The 18,509-nt window shown below is 47.8% G+C and overlaps 1 protein-coding gene across 1 annotated transcript in view; it reads right to left on the bottom strand.

Moving 5' to 3' along the window:
- Positions 1-11,204: 11,204 nt before the first annotated feature.
- Positions 11,205-18,509, bottom strand: part of IGSF21 (immunoglobin superfamily member 21) — a 239,830-nt gene continuing 232,525 nt past the window's right edge. Inside the window, 3 exon segments of the mRNA XM_079987073.1 lie at positions 11,205-11,464; positions 13,026-13,064; positions 14,722-14,914. Of these exon segments, the coding sequence (XP_079843199.1) occupies positions 11,391-11,464; positions 13,026-13,064; positions 14,722-14,914 (306 nt within the window). The 3' untranslated portion in view covers positions 11,205-11,390.

Genomic DNA, 18,509 nt, shown 5'->3' with positions numbered 1-18,509 from the left:
AGAAGGTTGGCATTTTGAATCCCCACGACGGGGTGAGCTCCCGTTGCTCAGTCCCTGCGCCTGCCAACCTAGCAGTTCGAAAGCATGTCAAAGTGCAAGTAGATAAATAGGTACCACTCCGGCGGGAAGGTAAACGGCGTTTCCGTGTGCTGCTCTGGTTTGCCAGAAGCAGCTTAGTCATGCTGGCCACATGACCTGGAAGCTGTATGCCGGCTCCCTCGGCCAATAAAGCGAAATGAACTCCGCAACCCCAGAGTTGGCCACAACTGGACCTAATGGTCAGGGGTCCCTTTACCTTTACCTTTATAGAATCGTATAACTAAGGCCTGGGGGCCGGATCTGGCCCAATCACCTTCTAAATCCAGCCCATGGATGCTCCAGGAATCAGTGTGTTTTTATATGAGTAGAATGTGTCCTTTTATTTAAAATGCATCTCTGGGTTATTTGTGGGGCATAGGAATTGGTTCTTTCCCCCCTTCAAAATATAGTCCGGCCCCCCACAAGGTCTGAGGGACAGTGGACTGGCCCCCTGCTGAAAAAGTTTGCTGACCCCTGATCTAGGCCAACCCCCTGCAATGCAGGAATCTCAGCTAAAGCGTCCATGACAGATGGCCATCAATCTCTGCTTGTAAACCTCCAAGGAAGGAGAGTTCACCACCTTCCGAGGGAGTCTGTTCCCCTGTCAAACAGCTCTTACTGTCAGAAAGTTCTTCCTGATGTTCAGTCGGAAACTCACTTCTTGCCATTTGAATTCATTTTTCCGGGTCTTACCCTCCATAGCAGCAGAAGACAAGTTTGCTTTATCTTTCATGTGACAGCTCTTTAGATATTTGAAGGTGGCAGTCATGTCCCTTCTCAGTCTTCTCTTCTCCAGGGCTTTGTGTCCAATCCAGGTTTATCAGGACAACAAAGCATGTTTGGCTTTGCTGACTTCTGAAGGTTGTAAGCAAAGCATGAAGCACTTGCAATTGAAGCTGCAACATGCTAGAGAATGTGTTCAGAAAGGACTCGTAATGGTGTCCTACATGCCAGGTAATGAAATTCCTGCTGATTTATTGTCCAAGGTTGTTCCGAAGGATCAACACTGTAACTATGTACAGAAACTGGGATTGTACTGACACACTGCCCAGTGGTGTTCACAGAAAGGGGGAGGATGTTAGTTTCTGTTTGTGCCACTGTGCAGCCGCTTGGAGTCACAGGACTCTGTTTACATTCCAGGGATTCCAGACTGTTGAAAGTCTCACGGAAGACAGGAGACGGATGTGATGTTTACTGGCTTCCTGTTCCTTTGTTTTTCGGTTGCTCTTGGCTTTCACAGAGAGAGGATGTATTTCTTTTCTGTCTGCGTAGCTAGAAAATAAACCCTTGCAATGTAGCTCATAAATCTCGTCACTTCTGCTGCTATGAAACTCTGCTGAATGGGAATGTACTTGGAGCCTTATCAGAGGCTCAGGTCGTTAATTATTGTCGGAGGAGAGAACAGAGGAGCTCAGAGGAGCTCAGTCAAACGCAGGTTCTGACATTTTTGACTAGATGACCCTCAGGGTCCCTTCCGACTTTACGCTCCCATGACTCTATGAGTCGACTTGCGAAAAGGCCCAAGTTCAATATCCAGGTAGAAAATGGTTACCGGATGTCCCTGGGGACAGTCCCTGGATTTACAAATCTGTCCCCACACAAAAATCCGTCCCTGGAATGTCCCTGGATTTCATTTAATGTCCCCAGATTTATATTTTAAGTGTTGTAGATTTATTAGTAGGGAATGAATGTTGCGTGATTGGTTCAACGGCACAAGAAACATCGTATGGGGACTTTCGGTGAGGCAAAATGGCGGGCGCCACAGCAGCGAGCAGCTCCTGAGGCCAGCCAGAGCCAACTGAACTACCAGGCTGGCTCCAGGCTGCTGAGACTGCCACCACTGCTGCCAAGGGGGAACCAGGGAAACCCGGTGTGTCAGCTGGGGGAACTGCTGACCCCCGCTCCCTCATGACCCAAATCGAGCTCCAGGGCCAGTAAAAATCCTGGAGTTGACACAGGGAGAAGGAGGAGAGGAGAAAGAGAAGGAAGAGAGAGAAAGAGGAAGGAGAAAAAAGAGGGGAGCCCCGACCTTGCCACACCACTGAGCCTACTCCACGGTGGCTAGTGCTCCAAGAGATCAGGCCGGGGCCCAGAGGAAGGCCGTGTGACAGGAAACCACAAAGGAGAGGATATTACTTCTTAATTTTTTTTGAAAAAAAATTTTTTTTTAATAACTCCCCCCCCTTTTTTTTTTTTTTTAAAAAAAAGGTGTCGCTGGATTCTTTGAAAAAATCTGGTTGAATGCCCTTTGCAAGAAAACCTGGAGAGATTCTGCTGCTGAGCTAGACAAGGCATTGGTTCAGCTTTTTGTAAGGCAGCCCCCGACGTCTACAGAAAGCGCAGAAGTCCTGTGGTTGAATAACCTAGTTTGCGAAGCTTCCTCTGGTGAGAGATTCCCCAAGGTCGGAGAGACCTCAGTGGCGCGTTCCCGTTGACATTTTGGTGTTGGAGCTTGTGGGACCGCCCTGTCAGCAGCAATTCCCTCTCGCTGCGAAACACAAAAAAGGTTTTGCCTGTTGGAAGGGGGCTCACAACCTGCCACAGATTCGACGATCCTCACCTGCCTTCCCTCCAAGCCCAAGAGGGTCAGTGGCTGTCTGGACAGTGTTGATTAATAGTGCTAAGTGCCTCTTGACAAGCTGTCCACTAAGGCAGCTTCTCCTTTATGTACTTTTTCTCCTTCAGATGATGTGTTTCATGTCCTTCTCCCCGTGGACACCCACCCGCCTCCCGCTGTCTCTTTCTCTCCCATCAACACCTTTTAATTTCCTCTCTCTCAAGAAAGAACTATGCTGTCGGCGGAGCAGAACTTTTAGCAGCTGGAAAGAGTTTGCTGGACTCTTTTGACTGCCAGGAGCCCTGGGTGGTGTGGCAAATGGTTCGAGGAGGTGGATGTTGGAGTCCAACAGCACCTAGACTAGGGTTACCAGATGTCCCCGTTTCTCGGGGACAGTCCCCGGATTTGCAAATAAGTCCCCGGACAAATTCCATCCCTGGGATGTCCCCAGATTTCATCTAATGTCCCCGGGAAATGCAGCAGCGGCATTCTCAGTAGCCTGGAGCAGTTGGCTCTGGCTGGCTTCAGCAGCTGCTCAGAAGTCCCCATATGATGGTGGTCCAGGGGCTCTAAGATGCAGCTTCCGGGCTGCCTCCACCTTCGCTGACCCCAGCAACTAAGCTGTGAAGGGAGGCTTCATGCTACCTATCAGAGCAGCCTCCCAACTCCTACTTGCGTGCAAGCAGGAGGGGGCAGGGAACTCTCAGTTAGGCACTGGGAAGCCTCCCTTCCCAGCTGAGGGATCCCAGCCCCCTCCTGCTTGCACGAAAGTGGGAATGGGATTGGGGCTGCTCTGATGGGAAGGGAGGTATCATGCTGCCCAAGCCTCGCTGCTGCTGCTCCTCTCGGCCCTCCTTCTCCGCCCTCCACGCCTGACCCGCCGTGCACTGCTCCCCTCCCCACCGAAGAACCAACAACTCAGGGGCTGCCCAGGCTGATGGAGAAAGGCGATAGAAGCCTCGGAGAAGGGGAAACGTGGCGGTTGATGTCAAGGTGGTGGCCGCTCCTCTGCCACCGCCATCACTGCAGCATCAACGTCCTGAACGTGTAGTATTTATTTATTTAAAGTGGATTCATTGAAAAAAAATCTGGTAACCTTAACCCAGACCACTTGCAGTCTCCTCTGGCCTGTGTTAAGAGGAGGCAGAGTTGTGGAGAAGGGGCAGTGAAGGCAAGTAATGGAGTAGTTCAGGACTATGGAGAATGCTTGCCCCCCCCCAATGTTAGTAGAATCTTCCCATCATGGCCAATGGTCAAGGATGATGGGAGTGGTGTCCAGCAAAATCTGTAGTTGATGTATTTTTAACCTTCTGTTGGAAGCGGCCCAGAGTGGCTGGGGAGACCCAGCCGGATGGGTGGGGTAGAAATAGATGATGATGATGATGATGATGATGGAGGGCCAAGGGTCACTTATTCCTGTAAGAAGCTGGGTGGTGATGGAGGTAGCTAGGGACAGTGAAGGCAAGTGATGGTCTAGTTTAGGAATGGTGAACCTTGAGCCCTCCAGATGTTGCTGGATCCCTCCCATCATGCCCAATGGTCAGGGGTGATGGGAGTGGTGTTGGATGAAGCTAGGGGCCGTGAAGGCAAATGACGGCCTAGTTTAGGAATGGGAACCTCAGATCCTCCAGATGTTGCTGGACCCCCAAATGCCACCAGCCCAATCAGCAAGCGGTCAGGGGTGATGAAGGGAGCTGTAGGCCAACAACATCTGGAATGTCACAGGTTCCCCACTAAATAGTCCAACCCTCTGCAATGTAATTTGGCTTAATAAAAAAACCCACCGAAGCGTCCACCATTAGATCAGAAAATAGGGATTTCCAGCAGCGAGAACATGTTCACTGAGCAAACTGCCACCCCCTGCCATACCTCTTTACTCATGATCCTCAGTTGGTGTCCCTCATCTGTCACCATGGTGACTGGCCCACATCAGTCATCTTCACTACCTTTGGAGAGCTGTCATGGGAAGGCATTGCATTTCGAATGCGTGGCCCGGAGGCTGGGAGGTCCATAAATAAGGGGAGGTTTGTGTCCCCAAGCAGCCAATCAGCCCAGACCTTCTCTGCGCCCGCCTTGACACCATTAGGCAGTTGAATGTGCATGCGTACTCTGTCCGTTCCCCTCTGTGTGGCCCCCGGGCGCTAGCAACCCACGCTATGCCACTGCATCTAGGTCTCACAGTGGCTGAACAGTTGCCTGTGGGAGACCAACAAGCAGGATTCTGGAACAAGGATCCTCTCCCCTCCTCGAGTTTCCAGTACACAGAAGCATCACAACTGTGGAAGCAAAGCACAGCCAACATGCCTGGTGGCCATTGACAGCCTTTCCCTCCTCCATTAGTTTGTCTAATCCTCTGTTAAAGCCATCAAGGTCAGCAGCCATCCAGGTCTCTGGTGGGAGGAAGTTCCATAGTTTAACTATGTGCTGTGCAAAGAAATTTATCCATCCTAAATCTTCCAACACTCAGCTTCATTTCAGTATATATGTGGACGAGTTATAGTGTTTTGAGAGAGTGAGAAAAACCTTTATCGGCTTTCGCAGTGAATAATTATAATAAACTTCTATCGTGTTGTCTCTCCCTTGCCTTTTCTCTAAACTAAGAAGTCCCAAACGCTGTGACTTTTCTTCATAGGAAAGAACACTCCATCCCCTTATTTGGGTTGCCCCTTGCTGAATTCCCCCCCCCCCCAACTCTATAATATCCTTTTTGAGGTGAAGCAACCGGAACTGCTACGTTCTGCCTCTATAGTAGGAGGCGGTGATGCTTCTGAGCACATAGGAGGGGAAACTGCTCTTGCAGGAATCCAGAAGGCCACCAGGAGAGCAAGACACAGGACTAGATGGGCCGCTGGCCTGATCCAGCAAACTCTGGTGCCTCAACACCATATGAACAGGCCAGTGTCCCATTTAGCCCATCACCCTGTTCTCTCAGACAGATACCCCCAGGGGAATTCTTCAAGTAGGACTCAAGCACAACAGCTCTCTACCCTCCTGCTGTTTCCATCAAGTGGTACGAACAGTGTTTGGGCTGAGAACTGCATTTCAAAATTCAGAGAAGTGGAAAATCCAAAGTATAATTACGTTCCAGCCCTTAGCTCTAGTTCAGAAACACAGAAACCTGACCTCAAATGAGGGGTGTTTCTATGACTAAGGTGAAACTTTGAAGCTCCTTTGTTTTTGTTTTCTTGCTTTTGGATGCTGCATGTAATTTTAAGTATTCTTGTTATATTTATTGTATTGAAATATGTTAGCATATTTGCTATTATTCTGCTATGTTATTACAAAGTCATTCCTATGAAATTGTTTTGTAGTGTTTGTTTGAATTGCATTCTTGTTCCTTTCTTGTAAGCTGCTTTGGGTGTGATTTCTTTTGTGGGAAGATGACATACAAATAAAATAAATGAATTCAGACCACAGATCCACCGGAGAGTTCAGTGTTGTCTACACTGACTGGTAGCAGCTCTTCAGGGTTGCAGAGCATCCTTTCCCAGCCTTACCTGGAAATGTTGGGGATTGAACCTGGGAACTTCTGGCATACAAAGCAGGGGCTGTACCTATGAACTGTGGTCCTTCCCTTAACAAATAAGCACTTGTCTTATACTGTCAGCTCATTGGCCCACCTAGCTTAGTATTGTCAACTCTGACTGGCAGCAGCTGTCTAGAGTTTCAGACAGAGGCACTCCCAAGCTGACCTGGAGGTACCAGGGACTGAACCTGAGACCTTCTATGTGTAAGGCAAGATGTTCCATCACTGATCCAATGTCCCCCCCCTCACCTTAGCATTGTAGAATTGGAAGAGACCCCATAGGATCATCTATTTCATCCCCCTGCAATGAAGGAATCAAAACTAAAGCATCCCTGACAGATAGCTGCCCAACCTCTGTTTATTTCCTTGACATCTGATGGGAGGTTGTTCCACAGGGTGGGCGCCACTACCGAGAAGGCCCTCTGCCTGAGAAAATAGGCTGAGAAAACACCAATCGGCCCTCTCTATGGAGGAGGAATATCCCACCATTTTTCTCTTATTTTGAACATTCTCAGCTCTGCAGACCATAAACTTCCCTCACCAACATCTCTCTCCCTTTCTCCCTCTTTCTCTCCTGCCATACAGCCTTCCCTCTCAAAAACTCTCAGGTGTTGAAATAGGTAAAGAAGCTTCAATTATCATGCACCTGTACTGCTGGGCCAAAGGAGGCAACTTGAATAAATGATGCGGGAACATAATTAAGGTGTTTTGTTTGCTTATTAAAGCAGGTTGGTAGCGGGGGGGGGGGGGGGGAGAGAAGAGAGAGTGGCTTATGATTTCCTCTCTCTTTTTCAGAAACTCTCTGTGGGATGTATTATTACTAGAGCAGTCAAGCACAACGTTTTTCTGTTGCCTAGAATGGACACACAGGGAAATGTGGTTCCAGATAGGGAGGACTTCCTGTCATACCTGCTCTGGCACTTCCTCCCCCTGTGTGTGACCAGGTAGATGGGCATGATGCCAGCTGACCAGATAAAAGGTCTGGCCATGCAATCATCTCTCTCTTGGCCTCTTGGATTCTGGTAGCCAGCGCATGGCTCAACCTTCACATAGGATGGAGCCCATAAGCAGGAAGTCAGAGATGTAACTCAGACTTATTTTTGCTGAAACCACAAAGTAAAGCCTGCCTTCAGATTACAACAACAAACCTATGGTTACGTGCAACATACTCAATAAACACACAAGACGTAACCGGCTTTATTCAAAGGTAAAGCCGGTTACTATTCATTGTAGGGATGTGGGTGGCGCTGTGGGTTAAACCACAGAGCCGAGGACTTGCCGATCAGAAGGTCGGTGGTTCAAATCCCCATGACGGGGTGAGCTCCTGTTGCTCGGTCCCTGCTCCTGCCAACCTAGCAGTTCAAAAGCATGTCAAAGTGCAAGTAGATAAATAGGTACTGCTCCGGCGGGAAGGTAAACGGCATTTCCGTGCGCTGCTCTGGTTTGCCGGAAGCGGCTTAGTCATGCTGGCCACATGACCTGGAAGCTGAACGCCGACTCCCTCGGCCAATAAAGCGAGATGAGCGCCGCAACCCCAGAGTCGGCCATGACTGGACCTAATGGTCAGGGGTCCCTTTATCTTTACTATTCATTGTATCAAATTATAGATTTCAACGGAAGTCTCATAAAGTTCAACGAAAAAAGCAGAAGACCCAATGGATCAGTTCATTCTCTAGTCAGTTCATGCATAAGGTCCATACATGTACAGTGGTACCTCGGGTTAAGTACTTAATTCGTTCCGGAGGTCCGTTCTCAACCTGAAACTCTTCTTAACCTGAAGCACCACTTTAGCTAATGGGGCCTCCTGCTGCTGCCGCGCCACCGGAGCACAATTTCTGTTCTCATCCTGAAGCAAAGTTCTTAACCCGAGGTACTATTTCTGGGTTAGTGGAGTCTGTAACCTGAAGCATATGTAACCTGAAGCGTATGTAACCTGAGGTACCACTGTATAAGTATCTATTCGCCATCCTAGGCTTCATCAGTAGAACAGGTTCATATGTAATATTACAGGGTAGTGAATCTTATAGCTTAGTAGTGGTTGCAAGATGGCGAAACAAGGCTAATATTCTGGAAATCCTTGTCTTAGACACTGTGAAAGGATTCCGTGGAACTGTAACAACCCTTCATGTGGATTAGTGGACTCTTTGAACAGACAGGTGGAAAAGATACTTATACATGTATGGACCTTATGCATGAACTGAGCAGAGAATGAACTGATCCACTGGGTCTTCTGCTTTTTTTTGTTGAACTTTATGAGACTTCCGTTGAAGTCTGTAATTTGATACAATGAATAGTATACCTTATTTATTCAAAAGTACAGTAGGGTTACGTCTCGTGTGTTTATTGCCTTCAGATTACTGTTGTGAACCGAATGTGAATAACACTTTATTCTTACTTTGAAAGAAGACTGTGTTGTGTTGTGTTATTATTTTAAGAGGGAAATGAAGGGGAAACTTAGCAGGAACAATCCAGACTGGATTGCTTAATTAACGGATTCTAACGAATCCTCAACTTGCTTCCAATAAGTTGCACAGGGAATGTGCTCTGCTGTTTACTTACTAGCGTGAGTGAGGAGGGATAATATCAAAACAATATATCCTCTCCTACCTTTCTTAGCATTCCCACAGTCTAAGTGCCTGGCGGTCTTCCATGTTAATATTTCAGAGGATGCCGGAGCGTGCTCCACTCATGGGAAAATCTTGCAGAGTTGTTGTTCAGCTCAAGGCTTCCTGGAATGTGTGCAGCTGCAAGGAGGGTGGGAGCAGGAGGCCTGGAGCTGGAGGCCTGGAGCTGGAGGTGGGTGGGCAAAAGAAGACAAATTCTACAAGTGAGTGTCTGGAGGCGGTTGGAGGATGGATGGCTGCTAACAGATTGAGGTTGAATCCTGACAAGACAGAAGTACTGTTTTGGGGGGACAGGAGGCGGGCAGGTGTGGAGGACTCCCTGGTCCTGAATGGGGTAACTGTACCCCTGAAGGACCATGTGCGCAGCCTGGGAGTCATTTTGAACTCGCAGCTGTCCATGGAGGCGCAGGTCAATTCTGTGTCCAGGACAGCTGTTTACCAGCTCCATCTGGTATGCAGGCTGAGACCCTATCTGCCCGCAGACTGTCTCGCCAAAGTGGTACATGCTTTAGTTATCTCTCGCTTGGATTACTGCAATGCGCTTTATGTGGGGCTACCTTTGAAGGTGACCCGGAAACTACAACTAATCCAGAATGCGGCAGCTAGACTGGTGACTGGGAGTGGCCGCCGAGACCACATAATACCGGTCTTGAAATATCTACAGTGGCTCCCAGTATGTTTCCGAGCACAATTCAAAGTGTTGGTGCTGACCTTTAAAGCCCTAAACGGCCTCGGTCCAGTATACCTGAAGGAGTGTCTACACCCCCATCATTCTGCCTGGACACTGAGGTCCAGCGCCGAGGGCCTTCTGGCAGTTCCCTCACTGCAAGAAGCCAAGTTACAGGGAACCAGGCAGAGGGCCTTCTCTGTAGTGGCACCTGTCCTGTGGAACGCCCTCCCACCAGATGTCAAAGAGAAGAACAACTACTAGACTTTTAGAAGACATCTGAAGGTAGCCCTGTTTAGGGAAGCTTTTCATGTTTAACAGACTACTGTATTTTAATACTTTGTTGGAAGCCCCCCAGAGTGGCTGGGGAAACCCAGCCAGATGGGCGGGGTATAAATAATAAATTATTATTATTATTATTATTATTATTATTATTATTATTATTACCAGCAGCCATCCCAGTGCCTAAGCACCATTCATCTCATTTCGCACAATTTATTCCACATCCCACCACCATGTCTTAAACTATTTTGCTATGTAATCAATTCTTCAGAATAGTCATGCAGAGAGAGCGGATCTCCTGCATCTCCGCAGACCGGTCGAAAACCCAATTCCCACACTGGCTTTGGAGATTTCCCTGGGGTGTCTTTTGGCTGGCTTTCCCAGCCAATTCTTCATATGGACTGGGAACTTGAGTGTGTTAAATACTGAAGTATGTTGAGAACGGAGCTTCTGAAGCTGAAAGATGTGCTGCAGCTCTGTAGGTTTCTTTTCTTTTTTTAAAACAAGAAAGGGAAGCTACATTCCCAGTAAGATTCTAGTCCTCATGAGAAAGTGCTTATTTAAATAGGAACAAAGTAAGCTGCCTTACAAGGGACACGGGTGGCGCTGTGGGTTAAACCACAGAGCCTAGGACTTGCTGATCAGAAGGTCGGCAGTTCGAATCCCCGCGACGGGGTGAGCTCCCGTTGCTCGGTCCCTGCTCCTGCCAACCTAGCAGTTCGAAAGCACCTCAAAGTGCAAGTAGATAAATAGGTACCACTCCGGTGGGAAGGTAAATGGCGTTTCCGTGCGCTGCTCTGGTTCACCAGAAGCGGCTTAGTCATGCTGGCCACATGACCCAGAAGCTGTACGCCAGCTCCCTTGGCCAATAAAGCAAGATGAGCGCCACAACCCCAGAGTCGGCCACGACTGGACCTAATGGTCAGGGGTCCCTTTACCTTTACCTTTTTAAAGTAAGCTGCCTTACAATGATTCAGAACCTTGTTACATCTAGAACAAGACTGTCTACACTGACTGGCAGTGGTTCTCCTGAGTTTCAGGCAGAGAACAATCTCAGCCCTCTCTGGAGATACTGTTGAGCATTGAAGCTCAGACCTTCTTCATGCAGAGCAGGCACTCTGCCACTGACCCTTTCCCTAGAGCTCATATAGCCTGGGATACATTGAGGTGCTCAAATCCATTTGGTGTTGGGTGGAAAAAAACAACCCACCTGTGCCCTGTTGCTGTGCCCTTGAAAATCATTTCATGTGCAATTACAATGGTTTCACATGGATTCTGGCTAGCCAGCTCTTAAATTATTATTTTTTAAGTCACCTGCATACAATGGACGAAGAAAATAATCAGCATTAGTCTTACTCCCAGGATATTATTATCATTGGGCGGCGGTGAGGTTTTTTTTTTCTTTCTGTCATTGTTTTCTTTTTAATTAAATTGGATGACAAAGCCAAGACACAGACAGAAGAAGACTGATAACGAGACCGTAAATAGTTTTAGGAAAAAAAGAGGGGGTGGGGAGAGGAGGAAGAAAAGAAAGACAGAAAGAAAGAAAGGAAAGCAGAAGAGAGAAAGAGAGAGAGAGAGAACAGAAGTCTGGTCAACGGAGATGTGAATTCTGGGTGGAGGAGGAGAAACGAAGGGTCTCTGCATCAAAGGCTTTCACGTTAGTTCCAAAGTAACTGTTAAGATGATGGCCAGAAGGAATTTATAGCTGCTGTGGCTGTCTGGTGAACCTAGGTAGGCAAAAAAAGAAGAAGACAATTTTTGACGGGCTTCTTTTGTACGCGTTTGGATGCACAGACCTGGAACATCATTTCATTTTTACTTCATCAGAAAATCAGAAGAGGCTGCCAGATCAGACAATGGGACCATCTAGTCCAGCTTTCTGTTCTCACAGTGGCCAACCAGATGCTCCGAAGGCAGGGTTCAAGCATAAGAGCACCATCCCCTCTTACAGTTTCTGGCAATTGGTATTCAAAAGCACTTCCGCCTCTGACCATGGAGGCAGAGCCTAGCTGTCATGTCTTGTAGCCATCGATAAGCCCTCTCCTCCGAAAAGTTTAAAGCCATCCAAATTGGTGGCCATCGTTGTGGCAATATCTAAAATAAGGCAGTCAGAAGCAGCTAGGTTGCCAGAAAGGCACGCACACAGTTGGATCTCACAAGAGCCTGCAGGAAATTCTTTCTTGTGAGAGCCACTTTCACTGTGTCAAGCCAGGTAAAGGAGATCAGCCTATACAGTGATACTTCTGGTTGTGAACGGGATCCATTCCGGAGGCCCGTTCACAACATGAGCAGAACGCAACCCGCGTCTGCGTGTGCGTGGCTTGTGATTTGCCGCTTCCGCGCATGCACGTGATGTCATTTTGAGTGTCTGCACATGCGCAAGCGGCGAAACCCAGAAGTAACCCTTTCCGGTACTTCTGGGTCACCGCGGGATGCAACCTGCAAATGCTCAATCTGAAGCAAACGTAACATGAGGTATGACTGTATAAGCTGGTCACGTCCCCAGCTTGCTCTCTCTCTCTGATCTCTGATCTCCGATCTCTCTGATCTCTTCTCTTCGATGCTTCATCGATGACTAGGGATGCAGGGCACGTGTTGAGTCTGAGTCACAGCTCAGACACCGGTTCTAACCTAAACAACAATGTATGTCTGTAACTACATTTTAAGCCTGCCTCAAAACTGTTACTGTGAAACCGAGTGAGGAAATCTACCTTTACTTAGGAGAAGAGTGTTTTGCATGGTTGTTGTTTTAAAGGGAGAAATACCAGGAAATCCAGTTTGCAGTAAAGCATCCTTGATGACTTAAATTAAAAGGCTAGAGCTAGCTTATCAACAGCTTCTTTAGTTTTGCTGACGAAGGGAGGGACTCATAAACGCAAGGATGGATAATATCTAAGAAATATATCCTCTTCCTAGTTTCTATACCAGGCTTCCTCAACCTCGGCCCTCCAGATGTTTTTGGCCTACAACTCACATGATGCCTAGCTAGCAGGACCAGTGGGCAGGGATGATGAGAATTGTAGTCTCAAAACATCTGGAGGGCTGAGGTTGAGGAAGTCTGTTCTATACACATCCTTGCAATCATTTCCCTCTTTGGAAGGAAGTTCCTTAGTTTAGCTGTGTGCTGCATGAAAAAGTCCTTTCTTGTGATGTTCAGCAACTGGTGTTTCCAAGGTATACTGTTTCTGACATTGGAGGGAGAACATAGATATCATGGCTGGTTGCCTTATCCACCGGGCAGGGACATAGGATTGCTCCCTAAATAAAAGCAGAAGGGTTGTGCCTTACCATTGGAGTCTTCTGTTCCTCTTGGGATATTTGGGTTTTCTAAAAGGAGAAAGAAAAGGGACAAAAATGGAGAATAATGAGGTGGTCACATTAACATGGGAGAACATTGCGCAGTTGTCAGATATTGCCAGTGTGATACATAAGTAGCAGTCAAATACAGCATTCCTTGTTTTCCTAGAGTGGACATGCAAGGGGATGTTTGGTTCAGCCAGTCGGAACTTCCTGTTTCCTCCTGGGCTGGGACATACTTCCTTTTGCATGTAACTAGAGGTGGGCATGACCTTACCTGTGCAGGTAACAAAAGCACAAGGCATGCAGCCCTCCTCCCTCTCTTTTCCACCTTCCTTTCGTCTTGAGAACTGCAGTGACTGCCAGTCTGCAGGCACTGGGATTAACCCTCCCATATGGGGTCGATCCACATGTATATACTTTGTAACTAAGTCTGCCTTCAGAGATCCATCTGTGGAACTGATGATGTGAGTAAACTTCTTTTATAGACTTTACACGTGTAATAGTAAGAGGCTTAAACAAGCCTGCAACCAGCTACCTGCTGTGCATTTAAAAGGGGAATGTGAAACTCTGCTAAGTTAAAGGACTTGCTAGTGCATGTTAGAAAGGATATTAATAAACAATATATCCTCTCCTGCCCCCCTGAACATTCCCACAGCCAGGACATTGGTGACACCTTCAAAATTCAAGGGGGGTAGGAGAAAAGAAGACACCCCCTGCGCTCCCAGGCTGCTTCCTGGGGAGGGGGAGCCGCATCGCTTTGCCGCCAGCCTCCCCTCCCTTTCCCTTTATTTATGGCGGCTTGGGGGAGGTTTGGGAGCAGCAGGCGGGCTGGGCAACATTGCCCCATACTCCTTTGCTGCTCTTGGGGGGGGGGGAGGCCGCTGGCAAAGCAGCATGACTCCCCACCCCACCCCAGGGCAGCGCACTGCTCCCAAGCCTCCCTGAGCCATCAGGGGAAAGGGAAGGTCATGAATATAAGCTGCACTTTAACTTTTCACTGTCAGAATTTGGGGGAGGAAAGTGTGGCTTATATTTGGGTCAATACAGTACTTCATGGTAAGATCTTGGGGCGGTTCACAGACCCAGTGGCATAGCGTGGGGGTGCAGGGGGGCCAGCCGCACCGGGCGCAACATTGGGGGGGGGGGCGCGCTCGCACTCGCAGCTCTTTGCCCCTACCTGGCTCACTCACTCTCTCTCACTGCAGTGCTGGCTGTGCGAATCCGATCCGAGCTGCCGGGTCGCCGCCCACTGTGGAGGGGGAGGGTGCCAGGCGTGCGTTGCAGTGCGGAGCGGAGAGAGAGCGAGGGAGGGACTATCTGGGGGAGGGACAGTGCAGCGGCTGCCCAGCGCAGCGCTGAGCGCGGGAGAGAACCACACCCGACCAGCCCAGGCAGCAGCAAGAAGAAGCTGGCAGCGGCGGCAGGTTAGGGGTTAGGAGCGCAAATTACTTGCCTTGCCCCGGGTTAGGGGGCACAAATTACTTGCCTTGCCCCGGGTGCTGACAACCCACGCTACGCCGCTGCACAGACCATAGAGCCAGCATGCCCAGAGGCTTCTATGAATAGTGAGGAGGAGGATCTGGGCCTGATGGTGGCAAGAAGGGGATAACGTGTGGAGGACCCCAAACCATGGAGAATGGTTTCCCAAGGGCTGTGAATGGGAGAACCGCAACCTCCCGCATACCAAAGACTATCAGCCTGGTGTGGGTGTCCGTGGATCCAAGTGGGTTCTGCGCTGTGCAGCGGTACATGGAGCCGTTCAGTTCTGCCGGCACTCGCTCCAAGATCAGCTCCTTGCCATCGTGCTCCGCACTGCCGTCCAGGAGCCTGCTCCCAACGCGGGTCCAAGTGAACATGGGTTCGGGGAAGACTTCATTCTGAAAGCCAAGAAACGCCCAACAAATGCATCACCAGAGCTGCAAAGTCTAGTTTCTCCACAACAATGACCAGGTAGGAACTTTGAAGACTCGTGAGGCTCATCTTAAAGAAAGAAGAGGCTGAACCTCGTAAGGTCCCTGGATTTGGAATTGCAATCTAAACTGGAGAAGAACTCCTTGCACCTCACCTTGAACACAATGGAGTGCAATGCAAACTACATTTCCCAGAAGCCACTGCAGCGGCAGTTGTTATGGATGGATGAACATTATTTCAAAGGAAGGAGAAAGGGGAGTTTCATGAATTAAGAGGCTGGATGGTTGGTTGACTTTGGAGGATCAATTGGCTTGCTATACAAGTAGAGCCTTTTCTTGCATTTTGGGGTTAATGTGGGGGCGACGGGTGGCTCAATCTAACGTGAGTTAGGCAGGAAAGGTTTCTGTTCTACAGGTGGTATTTGACACCTACTAAATTAGCAAAGATGTGCAAAACAAACTCAAATAAATGTTGGAGGTGTAAGCAGACAGAAGGAACAATGTTGCATATGTGGTGGGGATGTAAGAAAATTAGAAACTTTGGGGGCAGTATCCATGAAGAATTGAAAAAAATGTTTCAACAAACATTTGTAAAAAAGCCGGAAGCATTTCTCTTGGGTTTAATAACATCAGATATCCCAAGCGATAAAAAAAGGATATTTTATATGCCACAACAGCGGCAAGAATACTTATTGCCAGAAAATGGAAGGGAGAGGAGATTTCAACAAAGGAAGAGTGGCAGGTAGAATTATTTGAATACATTGAACTTGCTAAAATGGCAGAGTCAATTAGGAATTGAACAAAGTTCAGTAAGGAATGGGAGTGCTATAAAATTTACTTAAAAAAACATTGTTCACAGGTAAAACCTTTATTATGCTTTGATTAATTTTTGCAAAATACAACACATTGTCTATAATTAAACCATATAGTACCAAGAAATGAGAAACATCTAAAGAAGGCAGTTAAATGTGCAAAAAGTATGACTCAAACTGAGGTGGACGGAGGTCATCTCAAAAGAATAGAATGTTAATGATTGCTAATGTAGAATATCAATTATTGGTGGAGGAAAAGTATTTAGTTAATACGTATTTTTATGTTTTTGGTTATCTTTATATGTGATTCCAATATTGGATTGTTGTTGTTGTTTTTCTCGTGGGTGTATGTAAGAAGCAAAATTCAATAAAAATGTTATTTAAAAAAGGTTTCTGGCCAATGCCAGTCCTACTCAGAGTAGACAGTGTTGTGTAGTGGTTTGAGTGTCAGAATCTCCTTTCTTGTAACTTTAATCCATTGGTTCAGGCACCATCCTCTGGAGCTGGAGAGAACAAGCTTGCTCCATCTTCTATATGACAGCCCTTCAAGGTATCTGAAGATGACTCTCGTATCACCTCTCCTCTTATCCAGGCCAAACATCCCCAGCTCCCTCAGCCATTTCTCCTAAGGTTTGGTTTGCAGACCATTTTATCATCTTGGTTGCCCTCCTCCGCCCACGTTCCAGCTTGTCAATATCCTTCTTAAACGATGGTGCTCAGAATTGGTACTGGACTCCAGGGTGGGGTATAGACTGTTCCCACGGACTGTCTCAGCTGTTTACCAGCTCCATCTGGTATGCAGGCTGAGACCCTATCTGCCCGCAGACTGTCTCGCCAAAGTGGTGCATGCTCTAGTTATCTCTTGCTTGGACTACTGCAACGCGCTCTACATGGAGATACCTTTGAAGGTGACCTGGAAACTGCAATTAATCCAGAATGCGTCAGCTAAACTGGTGACTGGGAGTGGCTGCCGGGACCACATAACACCAGTCCTGAGAGATCTGCATTGGCTCCCAGTCCGTTTCTGAGCACAATTCAAAGAGTTGGTGCTGACCTTTAAAGCCCTAAATGGCCTCGGCCCAGTATATCTGAAGGAAGGTCTCCACCCCCCATCAACTAACCCCGAGATGTACACTGAGATCTCATCTTTAAAAGACATCTGAAGGCAGCCCTGTTTAGGGAAGTTTTTAATATTTAATGCTGCATTGTTTTTAATACTTGATTGGGAACCACCCAGAGTGGCTGGAGAAACTCAGCCAGATGGGCGGGGTATAAATAATAAATTATTGTATTATTATTATTACTACTATTACTTCCACCATGAGGTAGAGCTGCCACTGAGCTACGCTTTGTGCATCTTCTACTTTCCCCCTGCCCAACCCCAACCCCGTGCACACATGCAGCTGTGAATATGGATTGGCTTCACTCTTCCGAAAAGTCCCACTTAGTGCCTTCAATTGGTTCAGCTCAGCGCCTGGATTAAGGAACAGTTACCCCCCTTTCACACCCTGAAATCACCTGGTAATGACAACAAACAGAGGCGCAGATGAGATGGCATTAAATAGCTTGCAAATCCTCTTGGAGAAACTCTGAGTTAATGGGGTGAGAGAAAACAGTGCAGGGCAGGGGTGATATCTAAATCTCACCAGCTTTGTGCTTTGCAAGGAAGGGTGCAAAACATATGAGAGATTTTGACACACAGGAACACAGCAAGCTTATACTAAGTCAGACCATTGGGCCCATCTAGCTCATTACTGTCTACACTGTTTGGCAGTAGCTCTCTGGGAATTATAGACATGGTTCTCTCTCATCCCTACTTGGGGAGTGAACCTGGGACCTTCTACATGCAAAGTAGATGCTCTACCACCAAGCTACGGCCCTTCTCCTCCTTTTGCTAATTTTAATTTTTCCGGTTAGCATGCAAATGCTTTATAATAATGCATCCAGGCTTCCATTGCCTACTCCGAATGGAGAACGTGTCTCCAAAAATGTTCTCAGTTTTGGCAAGCTGGAAATCTTTTTGCTGCAGGTGCTGGGGATGGAACCAAGGTCTGTGGTTTCATCTGATGAGGGCTGTGGCTCAGTGATAGAAAAACTGCTTTGCATGCAGAAGGTCCCAGGATGAATCTCCAGTGGCATCTCCAAGTAGGGATGGGATTGTCCCCTGCCTGAAAGCTTAGAGAGCTGCTGCCAGTCTGTGATTAGTAGGCCAAAAGCCCCAAGTTCACTCCAAGCAGAAGGCAGCTTCCTACAATCTTCTGTTGAACACATGCCCATCGTAGGAGCTCTCCAAGGTCCTGAAGAGTCGGAATCTACTGTCTATGATGGTATTATCGAGATCCTGCAATTCTCTTCTCACTGTAGGCTGGTCAAAGGTGCAAGTTTACCATTCCTATGAGTAATGGACCCACACCCATACATAGCTGCTGAATACTGATTCAGACCATTAACTCATCTAGCCTAATATTGCTAACTCTGACTGGCAGTGTGTCTATAACAGGCATCCCCAAACTCGGCCCTCCAGCATTTTTGGGACTACAGTTCCCATCATCCCTGACCACTGGTCCTGTTAGCTAGGGATGATAGGAGCTGTAGTCCCAAAACATCTGGAGGGCCAAGTTTGGGGATCCCTGCTCTATAAGGTCCTTCGCCTAATATAGCATACCTTTCTACATTATCCCCACTAATCTGGATGTCTTCATACTCAATTTGTTGTACGCTGCAAAATTTAGAGAAGAGCAGGTGTCAAA

The sequence above is a fragment of the Podarcis cretensis genome (assembly GCF_951804945.1).
Source record: "Podarcis cretensis genome assembly, chromosome: 8".
Lineage (NCBI taxonomy): Eukaryota > Metazoa > Chordata > Lepidosauria > Squamata > Lacertidae > Podarcis > Podarcis cretensis.
This window is presented reverse-complemented; position numbering and strand designations above follow the sequence as displayed.